This window comes from Pezoporus occidentalis, unplaced genomic scaffold (assembly GCF_034315485.1).
Source record: "Pezoporus occidentalis ecotype Australia unplaced genomic scaffold, CSIRO_AGI_Poc_V1 ctg153, whole genome shotgun sequence".
Taxonomy (NCBI): domain Eukaryota; kingdom Metazoa; phylum Chordata; class Aves; order Psittaciformes; family Psittacidae; genus Pezoporus; species Pezoporus occidentalis.
Genome location: NW_026913350.1, coordinates 2,207,351 through 2,220,552, shown reverse-complemented (window position 1 = coordinate 2,220,552; position 13,202 = coordinate 2,207,351). Strand labels below are relative to the sequence as shown.

Genomic DNA, 13,202 nt, shown 5'->3' with positions numbered 1-13,202 from the left:
TTAATAGCTCGTCAGCTCAGGCAGCAGCACGGGAGGGACTTGGGTTGTGACTTACTCTGGAGGGCACGGGCATTTCTCTCTGATTTGCCTTTACTGGCTTCTTGTCTGTTCATGGAGCAGGATGTGCTATTGACAGCCTGGAGACACAGTCGTTGTGGGGGCCTCAGCAGCACCCCAGCCTTCCTGCCCAGCATCCCCAGCCCATCTGGCCTCGTCTGATCTCTGAAATTCATTCCCAGGCATAACTGCTCCCTATCACCATTTCCTTTTCTCACTCTGGACCAGGGACAGGAGCTGGAAAGGTGATGAGGTCCCTCCAAGCTCAGCGATTCTGAGATTTCGCTTTGGGGGAGTGGGAGAAGTTCACTGCAAGACAGACCCCAGCCCTTTTCCACCTTGGGGTGCTCTTGGGAGTCCGGGTTCTACTGAAACAGAGGAGAAAATCAGAGAGGAGAATGTTCTCTTCAGTACCCGCCTGTCCCCACAGTTTCTTCGGGTTGGAGGCAGGGGGAGCAAGAGCAGAGCTTTGATCCTGAACCTATGATGATGCAGCATCAAACCTCACTTTATAGCATTGGATACATGAAGATGGTTCAGCCTGGACTTCAGCTTTCTTACAGCCTGAAGTGCAGCCTGAACAGCAAATGTCATGGCCGTGGAGCAGGGGAGATGCGGTGGGAGGTGGTGGACAAGCAGGGAAGGGACAAGCTGGCAGCGGGGGCCGGGAGCAGTGACGCAGCAGCCTCTGACGCTGCTCCGGTGTCTGGCAGACGTGTGGCAGCGCTGGCAAGAGCACGAATGCAACACAAAGCACAAGGGATGTTGTTTTTTTTCCCCCTCATAAGGTAAGGGAAACAAAGCTGCCATCAGTCCACGTGGGATGGAGGTGTTCATCCATCGCAGGCCTGGACATGGCTCTGCCAGGAACAGCTTTAGGCTGGGGTGGGTTTTTTGCTTTTCCTTCTGTCTGGGGGTGGGATGAGACTTTGGCACCTGGTTCCCATCATCTCTTTTATCCTCTCTGCCGCTCTGATGCGGGTACAAGCAGACATTACCCCACGCACCTATGTGAATACGCAGCCACTGAGCGTGACATCCCCACAGGAGGAACCCTGAAAACCAGGCTCCTCAGGGAAGCAAAGTGGCAGCAGCACCCTCCTGCTGCACCTCCCTCCCACTCTCAGCTCTATTAACACTGTCTTAAATGATAGACATCGGCAACGGCGTTGCTGTGACAGTCATGCAACCAAGGACATGCTGTCCTGGTGCTATGTCTCCTGAGCCTCAAGCACTGGGACATCCCAGCCACAGCTGGGGAGGGGACAGGGGCTGCCCTTGCATTCCCCAGCCAGCACAAGGAGCTTCTTCAGCTGTTTCTCCCAGGGGCTGCAGGCTTGAAACCAGTAACTCATCCCAGTCCAGCCTCTCTCCCAACCTTTCCCAGTAAATCTCTCCAGTACCTCTTCCTTGCCCAGCCTTTCCCACTAAGCCTCTCCAGCTTAAGCCTTCCCAGCCCTGCCTTTCCCAGTGACGCGCCAATAACCCTCTCAGCCTTTCCCAGTGATGCCCCTAAGGGAGGGGAGTTTCCTGGTGCCACCGGGATGGTCCTATACAAGGCTATACTGAGCCTAGGGCTGCGATGGTGTCAATACCCGAGCTGTGCCATACCGGGCTATACCGAGCTCAGGGCCGGTGCTGTACTGAATAATACCGAGCCCGAATCCATGACGGTGCTGGTTCTGGTGTTGTATTGGGCCGCACGAAGCCCGCAGCCGTGCCACTGCCAGTCCGTACCGACGGCGCTCCAGTTCTGTACTGAGCCGTATAGAGCCCGGGGCCGTGATGGTGCCAGTACCGTGCCGTTGTACGAGCTGTACCGAGAACAGGCCCGCGACAGTGCCAGTACCGTACCGAGCCATACCCAGCCCGGTGCCGTGCCGGGCCATACCTATCCCGAGCATCCCCTGTACCGAACCTCACCGGCTCGGGGTCGTGTCCCCGTCGTCCCCCCCTTCCCGTGCCGGTGCCGGAGCCGCCCCGTTGGGGCCGAGCCGCCCGTAGCCGGCGCCGCCCCCGGGTATATATCATCACCGCGGCGCTGCCCTTCTCCCCATCCCGTTCCCATGGCGGCGGCGGCAGCGGCGGAGCAGAGCCCGGGGCCGGCTGCGAGTCCGACTGCGGGCAGCGAGCAGCGCCCCGACCGCGGCGGTACCGGCGGCAGCAGCAGCAGCACCACCACCGGCAGCAGCAGCAGTACCACCACCGGCAGCAGCACCACCGGCAGCAGCAGCAGCAGCAAGAGCAGCCCCGGGTCGGTGGAGCTGGCGGCGGCGCGGCGGCGGCTGGTGGCGGCGGAGGGACGGCGGCGTGCGGCGGCGGAGCTGGAGGGCCGGGTGCTGCAGGTGCACTGCGCCCTGCGGCACGCGGAGCTGCGCCTGGCCGCCCGCGCGGAGGCTCTGGGCCGGCTCGGAGCCGGCGTGGCCCAGGCTCAGCTGGCGCTGGCTGCGCACACGCAGCGCCTGCAGAAGGGGCTCCGCCGCCGACCCCGGCCCCGGCCCGGTGCGCTCCTGGCGGCCGCCCGCGCCCTCCGTAGCTGCGTGCCCTGGGCCCCCGCCCGCGCCCGCGGGGCCGCCGCTCCTCCCGCTGCCGCCCGCCGCCTGCCCGCCGCGCCCCGCAGCCCCGCCTAGGGGACAGGGGTGCTCTGGGGGGGGGGGGGGCACCCAGAGGGTCCTTTAGAGAGGCGTAGGGAGTGCGATGAGTTGGGGACCTCCGGGTTTGGGGCGTCCCAGGGGGAGCCCAGCGGGGTCTGGGCTGCTTTAGAGGGTCCTGGGCAGTCTGATGACACAGGGACCTCTGGGGTTGGGGGATCTCAGGGGGACCCTACAGGATCTGGGGGACACCGGGGGGTGTGGGAACCCAGCGGGGTCTGGGCAATCTGATGGGCTGGGACCCAATGGGTTTGGGGGTCCCAGGGGGATCCTGCAGGATGGAGGGGTATGGGGGACCCAGCAGGGTCTGGGGTCCTTTAGGGGGTCTTGGGGAATCTGATGAGTCGGGGACCTCTGGGTTTTGGGGGTCCGGGGGGACCCAGCAGGGTCTGGGAAATCTGACGGGCTGGGACCCAATGGGTTTGAGGGTCTCAGCAGGGTCAGGGGACCTCAGCAATGTCCTGAGGTGTCTGATGCAGGGAGACCCTGGGGGGTGTGGGGTTCCTTAAGGGCCCCCATGTGATTGAGGCACTCCAGGGGACCCAGCAGGGTCTGGGGACTTTGGGGTGCCCTGATGAATCTGGGGGGTGTTGTTGCTGGGGGTTTGGTGTGCTTGAAGGATCCTGCAGGGTCAGGGGTCCAGGGGTGTGCAATGAGCTGGGAGGTCATGGGGGACACTGAGGTTGAGAGACCCAGCAGGGTCTGGGGTCCCTGGAGGATCTTGCCAGGTCTGGGGGTGTTTGTAGGGGAATCTGCTGTCAGCAGCCCCAGCCCAGCCTGGGGTCACCTCCCTCCCGAAGGCAGCAGGTTCAGGGCAGCCTCCATGGAGCAGGGCCCCTTCCCCGTCCAAGCCTCGCTGCCAGGAGGGGTCCCCAAGATGCTGTGGCAGCAGGACACTGGTGGGACTGTGCCTCACGCTGGGACTTGGGTGCAGCCTTCATGTGCCCCTGTGCAGACTTCCATGGGGGATTCAAGCAGGCCTGGAGTCATCCCGCTTTCACCGTCCCTGGACACTGATGCTGGCTCCAGACTGCACCCTTCTTGGGGCAGACAACAGAAGGGGACTGGTCCTCGTGATGGCACCAGCACCGTCTGCCTCCCACCAAGCTGGATTTTTGGGGCTGCTTTGACAACCGATCCAGCCGGTGATGCTTGAAGCCTCCCCGTGCTTCCAGCAAGAGTCCTTGGGCACCCTCAATGTCACACTCCAGCGGAGCCTGTCACTGTTGGCTCCAGAGGGGTATGAAGGCATGATGAGGTGGACTCAGGATGAAGCATCCCCCTCCGGGCAGAAGGCTTGTGTGGGGTCCTGGCATTGCTGTCCCCATCGCTGTCCCACCAGCCCTGAGCCGGCCTCAGGATGGAGAGCTCGGACCTGACAGCATCTTCCTGACTGGGAACTGCAGTGGTTCAGCTGGCAAAGGCCTCTATGAGCCTGCTCCTCACCGAACGCAGCCGCAGCGCTCACCCTGCCAGGACTAGCAGCATCCCTCAGCCGAGCCACCAGAACGGGATCTCGCTTTGCTGCGCTGAGCTTCCGCAGTGACTTTTCCCTGGAGGCTGCATGAATCCCTCCCTCCTGCTGCAAAACCATAACTCACCCCCCCCCCCCCATTTATTTATAATGGAAAACCCCCCTGGATTCGGGCTGGGGTTGGGGGGATTTCACTGACTCGTGAATGTTCTGCCACTACCTTGGTGGGAGACAGCAGGTCTGTTGTGCTGATCCTTGCTTCTCGCCTCTTGTGCCCACTGGTGCTGCTGCTGTGCCTGCACCGCGCTGCCCGTGCCCAAGTCAACTTTGAGAGCTGGTTTATTCACTACACGCAGTGTCCTTAGGTGCTGCCTGAAATACAACAGAGAGGGTGATTAGAATGGGGCTTAGCCAATAAGCCCTGGTAATATCGTGTAATTAATACCGGAGTGGATTTCTCTGATTATCAACCTCTTCCCTCTTTCCAGGGATGTGGAAAGTGTGTTGGGAGCTGCCTGCAGCAGTGTGCCAGACACACACAATAAAGTTCAACTTGCACATTTCTCTCTGGCAGAGAAATATTTCAGTTACCAGCATGACTTCACTTATTAATCCCTGCTTTCAAACAGTTACTCTGGGGTTCGTGCTACCTGATGTGGAGTTCATGGATGCTCGGACAGCCCTGTATCTCCTTGATGCTCCCTAATTTCTGCCCTTTCACTAAGTTGCTGCCTGCTGGGGGTTTTCCCATGCGTGCACAGCCCTAATCCCAACCAGGAGGTGATGCCCAAGCAGGGTGGGGAGTTTGCTGCTAATAGCAGCTTACAGGTCTCAGCCTGGACAAGGGACACATTATCTCTCACAGGCTTTCAATTAATAGTATAAAATGCACAGCTTGGGTTTAAATCCCTTGATTTCCCCCCCCTTTCCTGGTGATTATTTGCAAATCAGCTTTTGACCTGATTAGAGCAGAAACTGCAGGGAAAGACCTTAAAACAAGTCATAATCAACTCCATTAAACCGGTAAGACCAAAATGATTCAGGATACTCCAATGCAACGGCTCCTCCCCGCCCTTGGTCTCAGTCTCATCGCGCTTTGTGTTCCTGCAGGATCTTTAGCTGGAACACAACATTCATGACAATTCACATGCTTGTTCCCGTTTTTCCTGCCCGATGGGAAGGCTGATGCAGTTGGTGGAAGAGCAAGGGCGAGATCCCAGGTCTCAGAGCTCCACCCTGCAGATGAGTGCACATTGAGCTGCAATCAGGATACTCCTTGTGCCCAGGGAACATCACACTCTGGATGGGGGAAAGGCAGTTGGGGTCCCCTCCATCAACCAGGGTGGGAGACACCCCCCTGTTGAGCAGGAAGAGCAGTGAGAGCAGTTAAACTGTGCAAAGGGAGGGTGCATCTGAGGCCTGAGGAATAAGAGCAGCTCCTGAGACTGGGCTGGGGTGAGAAGTGGTGCCTGTTTCAGGAGAAAGAATTAAGAAGGAGAATAAAAGCTGGTCCCCGAGTCCTGTGCCATGGTGGCTGCTCATGGCCAGGGTAACACACTTGTGGGGCTGCCTCTGCTGGGTGTGAGCATCCATCCATCCCCTCCTGCATCCTCACAAACCCCTGTGCTGTGGTTTTGGGCAATGTCCCTGCAGGGAACGTGTCACCTGGTGGCTCCTGTGGCAGCTCCTACAGGATGCTCCCACTCCCCAGCGCTGCTCTGCCACGTGCAGTGAGCCCATCCCCGTGCCCCAGGCTGCAGATGTGGCAGTGCTGGTACCCACACTTCCAGATTCAAACCGGATGGACAAGGCTGGTCCAGCCACCAGCCAGGACCCTTTGCAACACCAGCTGTGCATCCTGCTTTAGTTTGGTGGGCCCCACTGTGCCCCACACAGCACAGGAGCCCTGTGTCACCCCCAGAAAGCTCCAGTGAGTGCTGTCACCAGGCTGCTCACACACTACGGGGCCAGCAGCAAAGTCCTGCTGGAGGGTCCTTGACCTATTTCAGGCATGGATATGGGGGAGAAAACCCACCCCAATTTCCAGCACAAGCTCAGAGGGAAGTTGCAGAGGAAAAGCCACATCCTTTGGTGCCTTCGGGAGCATCCCCTGCCCCAGGAGCACAGGGCTTTACGTAAACCCACTTGCATTTGTGCCCTCCAGCCAGCAATGACATTACATAAATAGCACCAAGACTTGCTGGGTTTATGGGATTATTTTGTTACAGACTTTCTGGGAAAAGTGATGTTGCAAGTTAATACCTAAGCCCAGCTTCTCTCCTTTCCACCATTAATTCCTTCAGGCTATTCCAGATTAATCCTATTGGTGTGAGGTGGGTGCCTGGGGCACAGGCAGGGACAGAAACTCCCCAGAGCTGAAATGCCTCTGAGTGATGGAGTGGGGGGCATAGAATGATCCATCTTATCCAGCTCCAACCCCCTGCCACGGGCAGGGACACCTTCCACTAGAGCAGCTTGCTCCAAGCCCCTGTGTCCAACCTGGCCTTGAACACTGCCAGGGATGGGGCAGCCACAGCTTCTCTGGGCACCCTGTGCCAGCGCCTCAGCACCCTCACAGGGAAGAATTCTGGGGTGAGGGTGACGGAGGGAGGACAGGGACAGGGTGAGCGGGATGGGGGAATGGGAGGAAGGGATGGGGTGACGGAGAGGGTCAGAAGGGGGTGGTGCCAGAGCAATGGGGATGGCAAGGACAGCGCTACCTCCCGAAGAAGGTCCCAAGCCAGCTCCCCGGAGGGGACAGCCGGCCTTTCCGGGTCGGTGCCGCAAGAGGGCTCTGCCTTCCGCGACCCTGAATGGCTCCGTTCTGGAGCGGATCCAACCTCCCCTGTGGCTCCATGGCCACGCTCAGCATCCCTCCGTGAGTACCTGGGGGATGCTGATGTCCTGGCTGCATAACTCAGCACCTCAGACATGCAAGACCGGGCCGGGCCCTTTAAGAAAATGCTGCTTTCACTTTTGGTTCGAGCTATCAGTTTAGTTCGCTTTCAGTCCCCCTCCCACCGTGTCTTGCAATGGACGGGGAGATCTTCCACTTCAGGAAATGGACAAATTGGATCTTTTGGTACCAGAATCGCTGTTTTGAATTTCAGGACACGTGGCTTAACTATTACTGGTAAGTGACCAGCCAGGCAGGTCCCACCAAAGGGGACGTTACTTCTTGCTTGGGTCTTGTGGTTGCAAAGGCTCCAGAGCAGCCAGGCAGACATCTTGCATGATAACAGGGGTTTTAACAGGCACCTGCAGGTTGGTTTTGTTCATAGCTTTTGACACCAGGTGGCAGATGGAGGTGGGGAAGCTCTGACAACGCTTCCCACAGATCCCATCGGTTGCATGAATGTGGGGTTGGAGCTGAGCAGGGAGGGAGGTGGTGGGGAAACCTGGAGGCCATGGGGCACTCGGGTCCCTTTTACCCTCCCCACCTCTCTGTGGCCATCAGAAGAGCAAAGAACGTGTTCAAAACCCCACCCAGCAACAGCCTGAACTTCTTTAGGCAGCAATGGCTTCGCTTCCGGAGCTTCTTCACTCTCCCCTTTGCTCTGCAGGGACAAAGATGACATCGGCAAGCTTATCCGTGGCAGCATCAATCTCAGCAGCGCCACAGCACAGAGAATCGACTCGAAGACCCTGTGTTTGTTTAACGATAAGGTGACGTACTACCTCAAGGCAGACAGTATAAAGGACATGGAGGACTTCATCAGTAGACTGATGGAGTTAAATGTCTCTGTGACTGACAACTAGAGGAGCAGATCCTTGCGCTGAGCAGTGTACTAAGTGCTTTGTTCATTGGGAAAGTGAGGCTTGCATTCCAAAGGCTGTTTTCACTCAGAACTGCTGATTCCTCAAAGCATGGAAATGCCCAAATGTTTGAAATGGTTTGTTATTGCATAGCTGAGAAGCAAAATTTACCCATCTCCTGCTGCTTACTTGTAAGATAGAAACGGGGGAACACCAGGTGTGTTGGGAAATGGAGGATGTGCAATGCAGGAGAAGGAGCAGAAGTCTTCAGCTTAGAAAATACAACATTCTTTGCAATGCTGATGCGAGCATTACCTTTGGAGAAGCTGCATTTGGTAATTACTGATAAATGGGAATGAATATTGGCTTCAGCTCGCACAATGCATAGGCATGGCAAAATGCAAACTGGTTACCACTGGATTCTGAATGCTTTGTAATGTTATTTTCCACCTGCTTTTCTTAACTGACCAAGCCTTTCACGACTTAATTTTACAGATTTACATATTTACAGATTTAATTCTATTTAATTCCCTAATTTTTCAACCTTTAACACATGGAAATGTCCACAGCAGATAGTCTCTGATGTTGAAAGGCTCTTAACCAGCTTTCTTATTATAACAGCATTGCTTTATATTCATCGAGGCTTGCCCAGTCCTTGCTTTGCTTTCTTAAAGGGTAACAAAGATGAGGATGGGTAATGGATGGGAACCTGCCTGAGAGCTGATTCCCTCTCATGCCTGAGACACATAACACAGTATGGTTTGGAGTTCGGTGGAGTACGCATGTTTACGGGAATGAGGCAGGAAAACGGGTGCAGCTATTTTATGACCTCTCTACTTGGCTGCACCAGGCTGCCTGGCCAGTGCTCTCAGGATGGGCAACACTGAGATCATGAGAAGCTGCACGTCCACATGAGCAAACAATGACAGAGCTGGCATAAAGCCCGTTGTGTTTCTAAGGGTATAAAAGCAGGAGCCTCTTGCAGCCGAATCCAAAACTGAGACTCCCAGCATTGGCTGCAATGGGGCTTCCCAGCTCAAGTGTGGGCCTGGAGGATGATTCGGTGGTGGCTGGTGATGTATTTCTTCTTAATCTCTGTCCTGTCTATGCAGTAACGATGTGATACATTGCTAATTTTCCTCTGTACTTATATATATGTATCTCTGATTTGCTTTATTGTACTTATTTACTATATACATAGAGATATATACCTGATTTGTGCCAGTGAGCTTATTTGCTTTAGTGTGCTTGTTTAATAAACTGTGCATGTTATACAGCCAGTGTGTGGTTGTTTTGTGGTGTACCCTGCCTGTCAGCAGAACAGGATGATGGAGGGATTTTGCGGGGGAGCAATATACATTTCCTTGTGGATGTTCCACTTCAGACACGCTCTTCCCATTTCCAGGCAAACATCAGTCCCCAGGTGGTTTTGGAAATGCAGATTGCAACGTGCACTGTCCTGCTGTAGACGGCCTGAATTCCACCCATCAGATGAACAGAAATAGTGGAGTGTGGATATCAGGAGGAGAAGGAAGTGTTCAGACAGGGCAAAGTATCTTAAAGCACCACGGAAAAGCAGCAGAGACACTAATGGGGTTCAAGCCTGCCATCCTCAGTGCCCAGCCCCATCTCTTGTCCTCATGGGTCTTATCTGGCGAGCTACAGGTTCGCTATAGAACCTCCTGCAGGCTGACTATAACCATGCCTAGGTCGCATGGGGCATCTCACCACGGTGCTGCAGGTACTGCTGGTCGGCAGCAGAGCTCAGAACCCCCGTTGGGATCTATCGGCAAGAACCCGTCGCGGGAGGACGTGAAGCCGGAGCAGGCAGTGATAAACATCTGATCACAACGAAGTCACGCATAAACCGGGATGGAGCGATCCACACCTCCTCCCGCAGGCGGGTGAGGCTCAGCGTGAGCTCGGAGCCTTTCCTCCCTCCAAAGGACGCGGGATGTCGCTGTGCCCCTTCGCATCAGCAGCCGAGCGCTGCGCTCCGCATCCCCTTGGGCTCCCGCTGAGCCTGAGCTCCATCACCGCTTGGGTCGGGGTCTGTCCTCCCCAAGAGCCAGCCCCACGTTCAAATGCTGGCGCCGGGAGGCTGATCAGGAGCTGCAGAGTACGAAGGAAAGAACACATATCCCTTTCAATTAGGTCTGCTCAAACCCCTGCAATGAGCCGAGCCCGGAACACTCAATTATTCCCAGCTATCAAATTCAATGGATGCTCGTCATTAAAGAGTCACCGTTTGCCCACGGCTGCCTCTGAGAGCTCTGATCACCGCTGTGTTATCATCGGGGGGTGGTGACTGGATTCTCGTGCATGCTTTATCCTCAGTCCATCTGTGGGGATGTCATTTGCTTGCTTTTTAAAGCTGGCCTTGTCAGAGGGTTTGGAAAATACCCCCCAGTCTGATCTATTGCGAAAATGACTTAGTGCACAATGTGGTTTGCAGCCTAGAGGAGAAAAATCAAAGCATTCCAGCCTGTTTCCTCCTTTTAAAGCCCAAACCAGCAATTTCAAATGGGCAGGAAGGCCTGAGCAAGCTGCAGTCTGGATACAGCACCTCAATGATCCCCAGGAACTCAGAGGCAATTCTCCCTTTGGTGCTGCTCATGAGGGCTTCATTGTCAACAGGTCCTGGTTCTTGAGCTGGGGAAGTGAGGGGCTGCCACTTTCAGAGATGAAATACAGACTCAGCAACATAAATTGTGGGTTTATCTTATTTTTGCCACTGGAAAAATAACCCTGATGTCCCAAAGAGAAGATCCCATTGTGTCTCTGTCTCTTGTCTTTCTTCATATAACATTGGAAGCTTTTGGCTTTTTACATAGAGAAATGAAGGTCCAAAACATGCAATTCTTGTACCTTTCAAGTTAAAGATGGTAACTCAGTACCTGACAAGAGATTATGGCAAACACCTTTCTTTGCTGAAGAAGCAGGCGAATACTGTTTAACTAGAACCAGAGAGTCACAGAACTCAGCTCTGCTCTGTCCTGTCTTAGCTTGATGGCGCACCTAGGATCTCCTGTGTTACTGTGCCCCAAACAGCAACTGCAAATGAATCTGGATGTGTCTAACTCCTGCATTTCCTCAGTGGCACGGGAACTGAGTAACTTTAACCATTCCCTTCCATGAGATGATCAGCTTTCCGCAGCTAACGCTGTGGGGCTCTGTTTTCAGCAGAGAAAAAGCCAATAGTGACAGTGCAACTGCCTGGCTTTGGGGAAGTAGCACATCTGGGTGATTAATGGAGTTGAACAGGAGGATTTATGCCTTTATGCATTAATCTTATTGCTATTGTTTGGCTGGAAAAGATTATCCTCTCCTCGTCTGGACTAGTCTAATGCTAGCCTGATCCTGTTAACCAGCTCCCACAGATGTTTGGACAAACACACCCATGATCTCCAAATGAAAACTGAGAGAAACTCAAATAGGTTTTCAAAGGTGACTTGAACAAAAGCGAAGACCTGGCTGAGGGAAGGGCTGTGGATGGTTTCTACCTGGACTTTGGCACCATTTGCCACATCATTCTCCTGGAGAACCTGCCTGCTCATGGCTGGGGTGGGTGCACTACTCCCTCTAGCCCTGAAAACGGATTTGGGATGATTTCACTGTAAATAACTAATATCATCCTCCTATTTTCCCAAGTAAAAGTCCGCACAGATTTCACTCCAGATGTGCCCACTCACTTTGTCAGACTGAATTTAAGGTTTGTAGGATGCAATGTTTGTAATTGGATTGAATACTTTCAACTGAGTACTTGTGAACCCAGCCTTAGCCGCAGCCAGAGGAAACGCACAGCTCCCTTTCTGCTCCCTTACTAAGCCAACCAAACACACTCGGATTTTTCCACTTTCCGTGTTTTCTCATGAAAATCCATATTCATGGAGGTTGGGGTACGAGCTCGTGTGGGTAAACCCATTTGCATGCATATTCAGAGGCGAATATTTGCACGAGTAATTAGTCCATGTTTGGTTTTCACAAGTGTTTATTTGGGAGGAAGTGTTTTGCTACCCAAGAGTCATGAATAAAAGAGGTCACGAATGCAAACGAAACGATGGAGGGGGATTAGTCTGCAAGAAGATTTCCCTGCCTGTCTGTGCTATTGCCACTCACCGCTGGCTGCTGTGGAAGCAGTCATCTGCAAAACCTGATGAGCTCTGACAGGGCCTCTCCCAGTATACAGCATCATCTGGAGCACTGATGGAGGCATTACTGTAGGTTCCCCAGCACCGAGCTTCAGCCAGTAATTAGCAATAACAAGAAATAAGAATATTAAGTCATAATAAAATAATCCTTGCTCAATGTGAGAGCCTGAGTCTGGGCTGACAACTGTTCTTTATCCCCAAGATGCCAGTTAATGCTGCCTGAGCCCATTAAATTGAATCCAAAGGACAGGACACTATTGTGTTTCTTGTAAACCCAGGAGACTTACTGCAAAGATGCTGCCTAAGGCTTCTCTCCCACTGAAGAGCATGCCTTGATTCCAGAGCTTCTTGAAGTGCTGCTCCCACTTCATGTAGGAGCAGGACTCGACCTCTGCAGTCCTGTGCTGATGGAGCCGGGTGCTCAAGGCGCTGGGGCTGGTTCCAGGGTGGTCATGGCATTACACGCTCTCAGACTGCTTGAGTAACCTTAAGGGGTCAAACCTCCAGCGCCAATATTTGAATCATAGAATCCCAGCCTGGTTTGGGTTGGAAGGGACCTTAACGCTCCTCCAGCTCCAACCCCTGCCATAGGCAGGGACACCTTCCACTGGAGCAGCTTGCTCCAAGCCCCTGTGTCCAACCTGGCCTTGAACACTGCCAGGGATGGGGCAGCCACAGTTTCTCTGGGCACCCTGTGCCAGGGCCTCCCCAATATGCTCTGCTGATGCCATCACTAATTCAGGGCGCATCCAAAAGCAGCTCCAGGGGGATGATCTGGGCTCAGGCAGGGGGAACTGGAGATCTGTGCCCTACTTAGCTGTATATATTTGTCACTAAGTGGGACACTCAATAACCTGAGATCGGACAGCCTTCAGATCCTGTATGGAGAGCTGTCAATCATTCTGGCTTACATTAAACATCTTCCCAGGCATCTGGGCCATATTACAATATCCCATCAGAGGCAAATTGCAAAGGTGAACCACACGTGCTATTCTCTTGATCCTGCCTTATTTTTCCCTTTGGACAGGCCCTGAAATAAGGAGAAGAATGTCTTTTGTGAGCATAAGAAAATGATAAGCCATGCATGGGGGAGGTGGAGGGAGTAGGCATCAC

The 13,202-nt window shown here is 54.3% G+C and overlaps 2 protein-coding genes across 2 annotated transcripts; both read left to right on the top strand.

Annotated features, from left to right (window-relative positions):
- The first annotated feature begins 1,969 nt into the window (after window positions 1-1,969).
- TRNP1 (TMF1 regulated nuclear protein 1) lies at window positions 1,970-2,687 on the top strand. Its single transcript, XM_062611371.1, has one exon. It carries the CDS (start codon window positions 2,124-2,126, stop codon window positions 2,685-2,687), a length of 564 nt encoding a protein of 187 aa, XP_062467355.1. The 5' UTR covers window positions 1,970-2,123.
- Window positions 2,688-7,182: 4,495 nt separating this feature from the next.
- Window positions 7,183-8,696, top strand: LOC134159950 (oxysterol-binding protein 2-like). Its single transcript, XM_062611445.1, has 2 exons — window positions 7,183-7,315; window positions 7,746-8,696. The coding sequence occupies exons 1-2, from the start codon at window positions 7,215-7,217 to the stop codon at window positions 7,939-7,941; spliced, it is 297 nt and encodes a 98-aa protein (XP_062467429.1). The 5' UTR covers window positions 7,183-7,214; the 3' UTR covers window positions 7,942-8,696.
- Window positions 8,697-13,202: the final 4,506 nt, after the last annotated feature.